Source organism: Bison bison, unplaced genomic scaffold (assembly GCF_000754665.1).
Source record: "Bison bison bison isolate TAMUID 2011002044 unplaced genomic scaffold, Bison_UMD1.0 scf7180017864139, whole genome shotgun sequence".
Classification (NCBI taxonomy): domain Eukaryota; kingdom Metazoa; phylum Chordata; class Mammalia; order Artiodactyla; family Bovidae; genus Bison; species Bison bison.
Genome location: NW_011494711.1, coordinates 7,473,619 through 7,489,141, shown reverse-complemented (window position 1 = coordinate 7,489,141; position 15,523 = coordinate 7,473,619). Strand labels below are relative to the sequence as shown.

General features: G+C 41.1%; 1 protein-coding gene across 5 annotated transcripts in view; it reads right to left on the bottom strand.

Moving 5' to 3' along the window:
• The window catches only part of FMNL2 (formin-like 2), a 331,355-nt gene that overhangs the window by 50,985 nt on the left and 264,847 nt on the right, over window positions 1–15,523 (bottom strand). For all 5 annotated transcript variants that reach the window (XM_010840000.1, XM_010840005.1, XM_010840002.1 and 2 more), the window contains 2 exons: window positions 13,671–13,747; window positions 11,872–11,965 (listed from right to left, as the gene is read on the bottom strand). In XM_010840000.1, the coding sequence (XP_010838302.1) occupies window positions 11,872–11,965; window positions 13,671–13,747 (171 nt within the window). The remainder of the gene's footprint in view (window positions 1–11,871; window positions 11,966–13,670; window positions 13,748–15,523) is intronic.

Genomic DNA, 15,523 nt, shown 5'->3' with positions numbered 1-15,523 from the left:
TACTCTTTGTAACCCCATGGACTGAAGCCCACCAGGCTCCCCTGTCCCTGGGATTCTCCAGGCAAGAACACTGGAGTGGGTTGCCATTTCCTTCTCCAATGCATGAAAGTGAAAAGTGAAAGGGAAGTCACTCAGTCGTGTCTGACTCCTTGTGACCCCATGGACTGCAGCCTACCAGGCTCCTCCGCCCATGGGATTTTCCAGGCAAGAGTACTGGAGTGGGGTGCCATTGCCTTCTCCAAACTAATATACTAGGTAAGATTTAAAACATGGAATAAAATGCAAGACTTTCATGAACACTGCTCATGTGTTCTTTCTGAAGATGATTGTTTGTTAATTTAAAACAAACCAAAACAAAACCCTTCTGTACTGACTTTGGAGCCCAAATAAATAAACATGCTCATGTTTTAGAATTATTTAAATTTCAAATGAAGTTTGAACTTCACTCAGAAAGGGAGTCAAGGTCAATCAGCATATTCATTGGCAAAAAGAACTAAAACTTTAGCTTAAATTATAAAATGGAATAAAAATTTAAATATAAACACAACTCTAAAAGTTTTGAGTTATAGCTAATTTTAGCCCACATTTGGTCCTTAACTAAGTATCTATTAAAGTCAGTCCTGTCTTTTTCAAAGCAATGGAAATTTTGTGGGACAAAAATCATGCTTTTATTTTCTGTCACACTCTCCTGATCTTACAACAGTGTTTTTTCTCTGATAAGAAATTTGCTCAACAATTCCCTAGAACCCAAAGAATTCTGCCTTACTAGTCCTGGAAAAAAAAAAAAAAGTGGCAATGATCCATGCCTTTATTTTTGGAGAGATGTTACACAAAAGACAACTGAGCATCTTTAGAAAGGACAGTTCAGTTCAGTTCAGTCACTCAGTCGTGTCCGACTCTTTGCAACCCCATGAATCGCAGCACGCCAGGCCTCCCTGTCATTACCAACTCCCGGAATTCACTCAGACCTATGTCCATTGAGTCAGTGATGCCATCCAGCCATCTCATCCTCTGTCGTCCCCTTCTCCTCCCGCCCCCAATCCCTCCCAGCATCACAGTCTTTTCCAATGAGTCAACTCTTCGCATGAGGTGGCCAAAGTACTGGAGTTTCAGCTTCAGCATCATTCCTTCCAAAGAAATCCCAGGGCTGATCTCCTTCAGAATGGGCTGGTTGGATCTCCTTGCAGTCCAAGGGACTCTCAAGAGTCTTCTCCAACACCACAGTTCAAAAGCATCAATTCTTCGGTGCTCAGCCTTCTTCACAGTCCAACTCTCACATCCATACATGACCACAGGAAAAACCATAGCCTTGACTAGATGGACCTTTGTTGGCAAAGTAATGTCTCTGCTTTTGAATATGCTATCTAGGTTGGTCATAACTTTCCTTCCAAGGAGTAAGTGTCTTTTAATTTCATGGCTGCAGTTACCATCTGCAGTGATTTTGGAGCCCCCAAAAATAAAGTCTGACACTGTTTCCACTGTTTCCCCATCTATTTCCCATGAAGTGATGGGACCAGATGCCATGATCTTCGTTTTCTGAAGAGGAAGCCAAATGGAAAGTTCCTGGAAGGGAAAATCCCACTCTGCACAACAGGGACATTTAGCTACATGAGACAAAATGTTACCTCTCAAACATTGCAAGCAGTAGAAATAAACATACAGGCAAACTGAAAGCAACTCTGCTACTCCAAACTCTTTCACTGGCTTCTCTTTAGGGCTTACTACTATGCATAAATGGGCTTCCCAGGTGGCAGTGCAGTGGTAAAGAATCTGCCTGCCAAATCAAAAGGCAAAAGAAGCACGAGTTTGATCCCTGGGTCAGGAAGATCCCCTGGAGGAGGACATGGCAACCCAGTCCAGTATTCTTGCCTGGAGAATCCCATGGTCAGAGGAGCCTGGCAGGCTACAGTCCATGGGGTCACAAGGAGTCGGACACGACTAAGCACACATACATCACTAATTACTACACTAAATAATCTTTCTACTGTTACTCATAATACATGTACGTACATACAACATATATACACACAGATACATAAATATGATTTGTCTTTTCCTAGTTAACAAATCTTTTTTTTTTTTTTTTTACAAACACTTTCATAATTATTTTAACAGCTCTATTTGGATCTACAAGCTTATTTAGTAAGATGGTTCATGTGGTCCTATGTCTTGGTGTAGCCACTGCTTAACCTAGACTTAACAACAACTAAAAAAACCTATAATTCAAAATTGTTTGACATTCAAAAGCAATTCTTTCTAGTTCCACTTATTTAAAACAACTTAAAAAACAGCCAGACCAAAGGTAGAATACTAAAGTATACTTAAGTCCTAAGATACAGGCTGAAAATATATATATCCTTACTATGCAAGTCAGGATGGAGCGAGGGAGAGAGAGAATAGGGCGGCAGTGCTTTCACATAGCAGAGAAGGCAATGGCACCCCACTCCAGTACTCTTGCCTGGAAAACCCCACGGATGGAGGAGCCTGGAAGGCTGCAGTGCATGGGGTCACAAAGAGTCGGACACGACTGAGCAACTTCACTTCCACTTTTCACTTTCCTGCATTGGAGAAGGAAATGGCAACCCACTCCACTGTTCTTGCCTGGAGAATCCCAGGGACAGCAGAGCCTGGTAGGCTGCCGTCTATCGGGTCACAAAGAGTTGGACATGACTGAAGCGACTTAGTAGCAGCAGCTTTCACATAGAAAAAGAAACCAAAGAGATCCTACAGTTAAAGATCCTTTAGCGTTACTCTGCAGAAAATGCCAAAATGACAACCAAATCCTGACCAGGAACTGAAAATTCACATTCTAATGGTACTTGGTGATGATATTGCCAAAGTTAGAGCGTTGTGACTTCAATTCTATTATCAACACACAGCAGAGTGTTTCATACCATCCTTATGTACCCACACCCAAAGCATCATCTCAGTGTCAAAGAAACACCTCCCAAGTGAAACATCCATGTGGAGGGCCCTGAGCCAGCCTTTGCTTCAGATTCTCTGGGGCCTTAAAGCAATAATATACAGCTTTCGCTGCTTTCTCTCAAGATCTTTCATTACTTTCCTAGAATATAATATCAGGGCATGCAGGCCAACTGCTTTACAGTTGGCAAAGGGCACAGGTTTAAGAAATGGCATTTTACATGCATAAAAACAAGGAGGCAACACCCTATTTTTTTTTTAAGTGGCTGCTACAAGTGAAATAGAAGATGAAGATCCCTGTTGTGCAAAATTGCATTCAGTCTTGTGGAGAGAGACAAGGGTCTAATTAAAGTCGGGTTGAGAGGCAAAGCATCTCTACAAATGCTCACCAGAAATCATGATAATCTGCCTTGTGCATGTAGGCTCAGTCATGTCCAGCTCTCTGCAACCCCATGGACTGTAGCCCTCCTCTGTCCATGGGATTCTCCAGGCAAGAATACTGAAGCAGTTGCCATTTCCTCCTCCAGGGGATCTTCCTGACCCAGGGATCAAACTCATATCTCCTAAGTCTCTTACATTGGCAGGCAGATTCTTTACCACTGTGTGACCCAAGTATCATCATCTCCTGTACTTTTGTTAATTCAAAAAAAAAAGAAGCTTTCCCAGGCCCACATCCCAGGAAAGTCCTGAAGATGTTAGAAATGAATGAATACAACCACTGGGGGAGCAGACAACTGTCAACGGAGGAAGAGGCCCAAGGAGTTGAACATATGAATGTCAAAGTGTCTGAAATAAAATTCAGACCCCACCCACAGCCTACTCTGTCAACCTGACCTCACCCTGGGCCCACCCACCTGACTTCTGCAGCTAAATGTTACAGCCAGTTCTTTACTAACTGAGAGAATCAACGGAAACATCCCCTGCTTGAAGAAGAGTGAGGAATATATCACCTGCTTTGTGTGACCTTAGGCCACTGGGCAATAGGAAGTCTCTGGAGTAAGTCATGAGGGATTGCTTTCATGATCTGCTCATAACTTTCTATCCCACCTGTTCTCTTCCCACACCCTACCTTCTGTAAGACTGGACTTAAGGTGGACTGGAGATAGAAGGTGAACTAAAGGCCTAGAGGGCTCCCAAGGGCTCAGATGGTAAAGAATCAGCCTGCAATGCAGGAGACCTGGGTTTGATCCCTGGGTTGGGAAAAATCCCCTGGAGGAGGGCATGGCAACCCACTCCAGTATTCTTGCCTGGATAATGCACATGGACAGAGGAGCCTGGTGGGCTACAGTCCATGGGGTCACAAAGAGTTGGACAGGGCTGAGCGACTAAGCACACAGCACACAAAGTCCTTGAAGTTTTATGAAGATGCCACGTTCTTCACATCAAATGACATTTTTACCTAATGTGGTAGGCCACAAAGATATCTAAGTCCTAATCCTATTACTGTGATTATTTACCTTATGTGTAAGGCAATATGCACTTTGAAGATACGATTAAGCCAAGGATATGGACATGGGTAGATTATCCTGGATTATCTGGGTGAGCCAAATATAATCACAATGGTCATTAAAGGAAGGAGGCCAGAAGAGAAGGCGCCATGAGCCAAGGAATGGAAGCAACTTCTGGAAACCGAAAAGGACAAGGAAATAGATTCCCCAGGAGAACACCACCCTATAGACTATATTTTATATAGATATGACCAATAGAACTGCAAAATAATAAATTTGTGTTGTTATAAGCCATTAAAGTTTGTGGCAATTTGTTACAACAGTGGCAAGAAATTAATATACCTGGTTAATTCTTATTAATCCTAAACTCAGCTCAGGCACCCTTTCCTATAGGAAGCATCCCCTTTCAGGATGAGCTTTCAGCTCAGAGTCCGTATCTGCCCTCTGTCCTTCTCCTCCTCCTGGTTAGTTGTTCTTCTTTTTGCAAAGCACCTGGCATTCACCTTCATACAGCCTAGAGCAATGACTACAGAAATACTGGTTTCCTTAATTGGATTGGGATGCTCCCTCTTAAGGGTAGAACTCTTAATGGTCATACTTATTTTCTTATTTCCAATGTTTATCATTGTTTCTGACAGATAGGGGCACGCAAATGCTCATAATTTTTTTCCTACAAGTTAGCATGACTCATCCCTTGATTCTCAGCAGGATACCAGCCTTCACTTCCTTATTCCACAATAAAGACTGAGATGATAGACAAGCAACTAGTTCATTACCACGGGCTCAGAAACCCTATATAAATGGCTCCTTTCTCCTCCAAAAAAAGTAATAACCATTCTTTTTCTCTCCAATGAAAAAGTTTACACAGTTTTTGGTTCTGAGGAGAAACCAAGTATTACACTGGGTGAAAAAGAAAAAATAGAAGAGGAACAGCTAAATGGATAAATTATCAAAAAGTTATTAAGGTGAACTGTATTTTCCAAAGATGACCCCAGGACACTCTTCCACCCACATGTTCTTCTGCACTATGACCCTTACACTCCACCATCAAGAAGTCAAGTCATTGCCTTCCCCTTAGCATCTGGGTTGGCCTTAGTGACTCGCTTGTAACCCACAGAACATAGCAAAAGCAACACTGATGACTTCAGAGGAAAGTTCAAAAGACACATTGTGACTTCTGGCTCTCTGAATGCCTGCTCTGCAGCTGCTCCCTCCTGGACACTCCCTGTTAGAGGCCAGCTGTCAGGCCACAAGAAGCTCCAGCCACAGGGAGTTCCACATGCAGGCAACTCTGGTTGACTCACAAACTCAGCCTTTGAGTCATCACAGCCCAGAAACTAGACATAAGAGCGAGAAACCCTCCAAGTGAAACCCCGCCTTGTCAATCGGATCTTCCCTGATGAGACCCTAGATGCAAAGGACCAAAGACAATTAACCGTGACATGCCCAACCTGACCTCCTGGCACATAGAATCCATGAGCCTAAGAAGACTAAGTTCGGAGTAATTTATTACAAACAAGTAACAACTGCCACAGTGAACACACAGTCCAAAAGACAATCACGGTGACTTTACTTCCTGATCCTTGGAAGATGGACAGGCTGGAGAAGAGTCCGGGTAAATTAGACTGACCTAATTCTGGCCTGCTAGGGTGAAATACACACATGCTCTAGAACTATCACTCCCAGAGTTTGAGATTTGAACAACTACTTTGCTTATAACTCAAGAAGAGACTGAAAAAACTAAGTACCCTGCCCTCTATGCTGAGAATTTTACCAGTGAATGAGTTATCCGGATGGCTTGTGCTGGGTTTATAATCCTACCCCCTTCAAATATTTGAGAGGTTAGATTAGATGGGATTAAATTCAGAAGGATGCTGGAAGCACACCAAAATGTCTGCTCTCCTTCCTGCCCAATTGGGTCCACTGTAAATAAAACTTGACAGGCTTTCTTAAATCAACATAATCATGTGCAGCACAAGTGCTTTCAGATGCCCAGTAGCTAAACCACATCAGCTTACTTAGCAAGCCTTCTAGCAATAGGTGAAAAAAATAATGGCTCCTGCCAAGACTGCTATGTCCAAGAGAATTGGTGGCCTCAAGTGACTCATTTCAACAAGGCTCCATTTATCTGTGCTGGAAGGTCCAAAGTGGGAAGGCGTTGGGCCTTTAATAACCAAACTCAGGCCTCGGGTTTATTTGTTAAAGCCAGATGCTGTCATTTTGGAAGCAGATGAGAACACAGTTATAATCGATCTGGAATCCTGATGAATTCCAGGTGCACCTTCCAGCAGTCTGGGGAAGTGGGTAGCTCAAAGACCTCAGAGAATTTTTATTATTACTGTCATAGTGAGCTATTCTGCTGCAGAGTCTGCACGGCCTCAGTACTTTTTCCTTGTGATTCCAAACAGGCACACCTTTTTTGACCAACTTTTGGGGACACTTTCTTAAAGGCAATTTCTCAGCTACATCAAAGAATATAGCAAAAAGAAACAGCCTGACTAAGAAAAGTTGAGGAGAGCAAGATCTAGGTAGGCAATCTCAGGGTTCCTAAGGGAAACTGGATTAAATATAGTGTTCTGACTCCAAAGTGGAGGCCAGTTGATGTCCTTAACCAGTAAGTGTAGCTTTATGACCCAGTGGGTTGCTAGCTGTGGCCCATGTCCTTTGAGAGAAAAGAAAAAGTACGACCAGAACCCCAAAGAGTGTTCATGGTGTCCAGGCTTCAAGGTCGCAGCCTGAGTCCAGCGACCTTTTAGGAATGCCTGCCTATTTTCCAGGCCTGTTTCTCCAGGCTCCTTATGATCTCTGTGCATTTCCTGACATCCTTCCAATCAACCCATCCTTCCAATCTTAGCCTAGACACTGCTAGGCTCAGTTTTTGCTTCTTGTAAACAAGACCCTGAACTAATGTAAATACCAACACAGCAACCTTTACTTTCAAATGTATTCTTTCTTCTCTCTGGTAGACCAAGTGCTCATGAACATATATTGCTAGGTAACTAAGAAAGCATCAATTAGGGAAGATGGCACTCTGTCCTTCTACGTGGCTAAATTAGAAAAAACAGATGACTCCTTGTTCTCACCCTGATCCTCAATTCAGGACCATAAACTTTCACGAGATGTTTCAACATCACAACCAGATGTGTTAACTCCTTTTACTTAAAAAAAAAAAAAAAAAAAAAACTTTTTAAGGGAAAAGAATTCAAGGAGCATAAGAGATGACTAAAGGTTCAGTCATGTCACAAATGATACTTGGCACAAGTTTACTATCTGTAAACTTATGTTTACAGATTTATGTAATTTATGTAATTACAAAGTTATGTAATTACAAAAAAATTATGTAATTAAAACTTATTTATTATGATAAACATTAGGGTGATATATGTGCTTGCTCAGTGATGTCAGGCTTAGTCCCAAACCTCCAAACCCACTAAAAGCAAGGTCTTGGGTTAATATCCTTCCCACCATCTCACGTGCCTGCTTAGTTAAGTCGGACTTTGGGATCCCATACACCGTAGCCCGCCAGGCTCCTCTGTCCATGGGATTTCCCAGGCAAGAATACTGTAGTGAATTGCCATTTCCTCCTCCAGGGGATCTTCCCAACCCAGGGATCAAACCCACTTCTCCTGCATCTCTTGCATTAGCAGATGGATTCTCTACCACTGAACCACCAGGGAAACCCTTCTCACCGTCAGATACCATTAAACTGGAAGTGCTATTTTCCTAAAATATATACTTCAGATATTGTAAGACAAGCCATAAGATTTCACTGCAAAAACACAGAAAATCACACTTGCTTGGATTTTGAATATTAACTGAAATATGAGAAATTAATGTAATCACATGTTAAAATCTGTCAAAAGCTAAAAGATACTTTCTTTTCATTTATGTTTGAATTAATTAGTGGTAGTGAAATAGGAGAGAATGGATTTGTTGGCTCAAGAAGCAGAGAGGAAAAGAACTGTGCTACATACTTAAAATGTGTAGTCTTTAAATATCCTCTCAGCATCTGGTGCCACATTGCAGCAGTACGCTCAGCTATGTTCTAACAGTGATCCAAGCCCAGAGGGTCTGACACTCTAATGCACATTACTTTATCTTCAAAAATAGATATCAATATCTGATGTTGAAGCCCACCAGTCTGCAACTGGTGGGTTAATCCCTTCATTTTTCTTTAAGGAGACGAATGGAATCCCACTTACTAAATGAGATAAAAGCATGAAAAACAATCTTCTTGAGGGTAAAGACCCTGCCATGGTCCTCCTCCCGAGGATTCTGGTGGCTGGCTGTGTGTTCTCTCTGCTATAGCTCAATAAGCATTTCTCATTGACCAAGATTCTACCTGCACTGGGCATCTGAGACCATAAGGACAACTTTTCCTAATCAGGAACAACTGCCTCCCAAACCTCCCTAAACCCAAGATTTCACTGACATTTTGCTAAAATGATTAACGAATGTACTGTTCACTGTGACATATATGGGGGGAAAAAATCCCCTCACATAAAGATAGGAGCAAAAGAGAAAAGAAATTCAGAAGATACTGACCTGTGGGTGGCATTATATTTTTTTAAAACAAAGATCAACATAAACTAACATAAATGTTCAAACCTGAGATTGAACAGATAAATAAGTAGATGCTCTTCTCACCTACCCCTAAGAATGTAGTTTCTGGTTATTAGGATAATCCTTCTCCTGGCCTGTCTACATGAACACCACAGCTTGAGGTCAGCGCAAGCCAAGAGCACACACAGAACCAGCACTGTCCTTGTCCCCACTCCCATGTGACATGGTTTGTTTTCTCTGAGAAGCAACTGCTGGCCCAAGGAGACATCAGAATTTAAACACCCACGATCGTTCATAAGAAATTACACAAATGAGGGAAAGCTGAGTTAAAGCTCTACAAATTCAAAGTCAAAACTTAGTTCTCTGTACTACTAACCAGCTGTAAGATTTAGGATTACTTTTTGTTTTTCTCAACTGAGTACACATAATGCCCTAAATGGCTAAACCATATACAATTCTGATACCAGACAGTTAAAACTCAATTCTGTAAGTCTTTTGTATTATGTGTAAGAAAGGCACTCTACCTTATCTAAGAGAAAACAAATTTAACACTCATCTCATGATTTGCTGGTTTCAATAAATACTGACTCTATACAATTATAATTTCAAGGCATAATTTGATCTGCAGTATAATCAGTTGCTTGTTAATATTAGAACAGTTATATCTACATTGCAGGCAGATTCTTTACCAGCTGAGTCACAAGGGAAGCCCAAGAATACTGGAGTGGGTAGCCTATCCCTTCTCCAGGGGATCTTCCCAACCCAGGAATCGAACCAGGGTCTCCTGCATTGCAGGCAGATTCTTTACCAACTGAGCTGTTCAGGGAAGCCCAAGGAAGCCCACTGACAACTGTATAGTGAGTGCTTCCAGCGTGGAAAAGACTTCAGCATGTGATATGATCTAATGATAAAGATTTTCAAGTTCTATTAGCTTCACATGCTGTTTTACTTTCATTTTAGACCCATCCACCCACATAGCTCCTTATTTATAAATACATGTTTTACATCCTGTTTATGACATAATAAAAACATTCACAGACAAGCACTCACACATTCTTATCTCTCAAGACTCTGTGTGTTTTATGGGGCAGGGTGCTCGGGGCTGGTACACTGGGATGACCCAGAGGGATGGGATGGGGAAGGAGGTGGGAGGGGGGGTTCAGGATGGGGAATGCATGTACACCCGTGGCTGATTCATGTCAATGTATGGCAGAGCCACTACAGTGTTGCAGAGTAATTAGCCTCCAATTAAAACGAATAAATTTATTTTTTAAAAAAAGAGACTCTATATGTTTTGGAAGCCAGAATATGAATTTAAAGATTTACTACTATTCTTCATCATTTTCTTAGAACCCAGATATTTTTTTTACTACTAAGGCTGAATACAGAAAAAGACAGTATTAGGTTCTGTCCATGATTGGAATTAGCAAAATGGATAATATAAAAATCTAAAGGCAGTGACAGCAGGGGAGGAAGGCCATGTAAATAGAGAGGCAGGAGGACCGTTTTCCCTGTTGACAGAAGCATCTTTGAAGCTCGCCAGCCCATGAAGAGGATTGTGTGTCAGTCATTAGTATACCTGTCAGCTGCGGTAGTGAATCCAATTAAGGGAGCAGAGCGGGAGCACGGGCTCCTAGGTCCTGTCTCAGGATACTGATACACAACCAGGTCCAACCATCACCCAAAACAGAAGTTCAAAATCAGGAGCACCAAATCTTAACTCCAGCTCTTCTGCTTGTCTGACCATGGGGCCATGGGCAAACGATATATTTGAAATTTTATTCTCCTATGACATGGAGATATTAACACTAGTCTATAAGAACCAAACAATTTCATGTTGTATCTGACAAGCCGCCAGCACACAGTAGGTCCTCAATAAATACTCCGAATAGTTGTGTTCTACTCTAGATGGTCCCAGGAGAGACGAGAGAGAGTTTGGAAGTCCCTCTGAGATCTGGATTTTTCATCCAGCTTGGCTCTTAAAGCAGAAGCATCTGAAATCAGATGGCATTACCAGAATAAAAGGCACACCTTGGCTGATGCTCCTGTTTTTATAACCTGGGGCTCCAAGTGTCCATTACTTTTGTCACGTCCCACCTCAAAGTAGCCTCAGATGTTAGACACATACATGGGAGTTGGCAGGCACCCCTCTTGGCTATAGAATGCTGCATGCCACCACCAAAGGAAACTGGCTATAATTTCAGTTGTGATGTCTTGATATTTTGGTTCAGAATCCCTGGTCACATTATCTGTGTGTAATTGTTTCTTCATTTGTAGTCATTTAGTTTCCATTTCAAACATGCATGTCCATTGGTTTATCGTTTTCATGTGACAGGACTGCTTGATTAAGATTACAAACTGCTAAAAATCAGTGTCTGTATTTATTTGATCAGTTCCTCATAGCATCTAGCAAAGCAGGGATCATACATATGATTTGAGGAAAGTAACTATGATGAAAGAGCTCATAAAATGTACAAGGTGGATGCTCAAGTAACAACCATAATGAAAACCACATACGTTTAACAAAACCAGTTTTCAGATTTGGCTATTTCATATTCTCCATAGGAAAAGCAGTGCTACAAAGAGTTTTTAACTCTTCTTGGAAATGGGACAGCCAAGAAAGCTTAATGCTTCCATTTAAGATATTTAGACTTCTCCCTGAGTGACATTTGAGAAAATTAACAATTATATCTTTGGGCCCTAGAATAAATAAAAAGTAAACCATGGTGGTGGACATTAACTAGATTTATTGCTGTGATCATTTTGCAATATATATAAATATCAAATTACTATTACTATGTTGTACACAAGAAACTATTATATGTCAATTCTATTTCAATAACACGCACACACACACAAAAGGTAAATCATTCTGTTCAAAGATGTCCAAACATAAGGTGCTTATGTGAACATACTTTTTAAAATGAGAATATCCTACCTCCTTAAAGTTGTCAAATGCTGATAAAATGATTTCATGCCCGCCTCTGACAAGACAAACGGCTGCCAACAGCTCTAAGACAAGGGCTTTTGTTCTGTCAAAACAAGAAGGAAAAAAATCACAAATCAGTGAAAGTGAATGAACGATGAGTCAGCTGTTCCTTCCAAGATGAATATGATAATAAATATTTCCCAGTGTATTTTTTTAAATGTTTACTAATTAAGGCACAGTTATATTAAAAACACATACATTTTAAAACTTTTACGATCTTCTACACATGTGTCTTCTCTGGGGTAGCAAGTTTGCAAGGCATATTTCCCACTCCCAGGATTACAAGTTACTTATAAATGAAAATTAATTCTGAGATGATTAAGTCTTTCTGTTCTATCATCAACTGACTCCGTGTAATATGGTCGAAAAAGTATTTTTTAATGAGTTAAAGAAGATAGGAAACACAGAATTTTCAGTAAAATCACCCATTGGATAAATATTTTCTCTGGTTCTGGAGTTAAAGATATAATAACATTTGCTGAAAAAGTTCAAAATCAACCGAATCAATGTCCTATTAATACACTGCAAATCTGCTAATTTGCAGTGGCTCCATACAAATCTTCCATGATAATGCAAGTTTCCAAAACTACTTCTTTCCATACAGGATCTGAAAGGAGCTGGCTTACAGCTGTGCTAATACAGGAATATTTTCTCTGACTCAAGAAAATAAAACTTCATCTAAAATATTTTTAGAAGGAGAACCTTAGAGATACAATCTAAGTTTTCAAACACAATGTCAAGGACAGCATCACTGCTTCAGAGTATGATTACTTCAGTATTTCATCTTTTTTCTGGAATAAAAGCTATTGCCAACCTCTAAACAAAGACCATTCTGAAAACCCACAGTATCAATTGTCTTAAGAAAAATGAATAATGACTTCCCTCAGTGTCAGATAGAGAGACAAAGAAGCATGACTACTTGGGATTCTAGTAAACTTAAGGAAGCAAGCACAAAGTTGCAGAGGCGTTCATCAGGGGAAGTATGAAATAATAATATTCAACATTTAAATAGGATTTACAGTTTGCATTGCATTTTCAATCACAAAGGCTGTAACTTCTAATCACATTTTTTAGCTGAATTAACAGTTTTCAGATGTGCAATCTTGTCAGAGAGATCTGATAAAAGGGAGTAACAGTGTGAAACTAGACATGCATTAGAACAGAAAAGGCATTATACTAACTAAAATAAATTGATGAAGACAGGCTTTTGGAGGTAATCTGTGAAATGAATAGTATATGGCACTTGCCTTTATAGGAAAGGGAACATGAAAAGAAACCTGCATGCAGTTATTTTTGTTTTGTGGTGTTTTCTGTTTGGTTTGGTAATAAAAGTTACATGTGAAAAGGTTGCAAATGAAGTGTGGACAAGCAGTAGTAGTTGTAGTGAGCTTTCAGCACCAAGTGGTGTGGCTAGGGCTGAATCAAGACTCTCCTGGATCCAATCCTGACAACCTGGCAGCTTCATGCTCTTCACCAAGTTTTGCTAAATTTGCAAGGATGCTGAGAACCAGGCCTCAAGAGGAATGAAAGCTTGAAGAGAAGGGCCAGAGTTGTCACCAGTTTCTCAACTCCACCACATGTAAAACTGTAATGTTGATGAAAAGAAAATTCTACTTAGCCGAGGAGTCTACTGGCAATCCAAATTCAAAAAATCACTCTTGAAAGTTTCCAAACTCTAATTTGATTCTTGACGAGCTGTCTGCTGTCCCTAGTTTGATTAAGATTTGAATATTATGAACCCAGCTTACCTTGGATTCTTGTTGTTCAAGCTTAGTGCAATCTCATTGACAGCATGTGGGTGAGACATGACCATGTTGAAACCATACTGAAACGGGTATGGAAAAAACAAAGCATTAGGAGTTGAGAGAACTGTCAATGTTGATTAAAAAGCAAAAACCTGAAGTTTCTATCTAATGTAATTTTATATCATCATAAGTACACTTATGTCTCTAGCACAGTGTCTGCACACATTTCTCTATTTCAGGAATGATGCTATTATCGAGGTACTATATTCCCATTCTCTATGAATAAACTATATGTGTCTCTATCAAAATGATGAAAAGGCTCCAGGCCAGTGATCTCAATCCTGCTATTTGGCAAAATCACCTGGAAAAGTCAACAAAACAAAACACCAGCTCTCCGGGACTCACTCCAGGTCAATTTATTCTGAATCTCAAGGATGGGGCCCTGGCATGTGAATTTCTTTGAGCTGACTTCACTACACTGCAGGGTTGACAACCACCACTTCTAATCCCTTCTCTATCAGCAATGGCTCTTAGGACCCAAAGCCTAGGGAAAACCTGCTTTGCTCTGAGGCATGTTACCTCGTCCTTCTATAAAATGAACAAAGCTCAGTAAAAGGATCAAGAATCATTCTCAATTCTGCCAAGCTGAAGAATTATTCCTTTTTCTGCAAACTCTCAGCTCATGACCTTATTTCCAATTACACCCAGAAAACATAAGCAATTAGGAAAAAAACTTCCAAAAGCTCCCACCACCGCATCAATACACCCACACAGATCTGTGGCTCCCCTCCTTACTTCTTCCCAAAGATGAAGTCTCCATGCACCCGTCTAAGGCCCTTCGCCGACTCGAGCTCTTGATTCCAATCCCTCTCACTACTCAAGAACATTATCAGTCATGTCTGACTCTTTGTGACCCCATGGACTATAGCCCACCAGGCTCCTCTGTCCATGAAATTCTCCAGGCAAGAGTACTGAAGTGGGTTGCCATGCCCTGCTCCAGGGGATTACCCCGACCCAGGGATCAAATCCAGGTCTCCTGCACTGCAAGTGGATTCTTTACCATCTGAGCCACCAGGGAAGACCGAAGAACATCATATGCTCCAGCAATTGTCCCATTCCCCTATCATTATTTTTCTCTCTGACTCATTACCATTAGCATAAAAAACATGATGCAAATTCTTTTATCTTAAACAACAAAAACAGAATCTCTCTGGACCCTACAACCTATGTCCAGCCACTGTCTCATTTTTCTGCTGTTCTTTTACAGCAAAATTCTAAATCACTCATGGTCTCCAATTCCTCTCCTCCTATTCTCTCTCAACACCATGTCCATCAGGCATTGCATCCCCGCCATTCCAACGAAACTGTATCAAGATGATCCAAGACCTGCACTTTGCTAGAGCCCATGCCATAAGTTCATCTTACAAGACTCAGCAGCAGCACTGGGCACAGCCAACCACTCTCTCTCCTGGACCTGGCTCCTACTTCTCAGCTGCTTCCCTGTCAGACTAGCTAGTATTCCCTTATCTCTCTGACTTTAAACAGGGTGCCCAAAGTTATTTGAGACTCAGCTCATTCTTTGCTTCTCTGTCTATCCCTGCTGATCTCTTTCACTCCCCCGTCTTTATAGGCCATCTACTGACTCTCAAACTTGTAGCTCCAGCCCAGACCTCCAGACCCTGAACTCCCGACTGGCATTTCTGACCACCTATTTAAGATCCCTATTTAGATGTACTTTGGCCACCTCATGTGAAGAGTTGACTCATTGGAAAAGACTCTAATGCTGGGAGGGATTGGGGGCAAGAGGAGAAGGGGACGACAGAGGATGAGATGGCTGGATGGCATCACTGACTCGA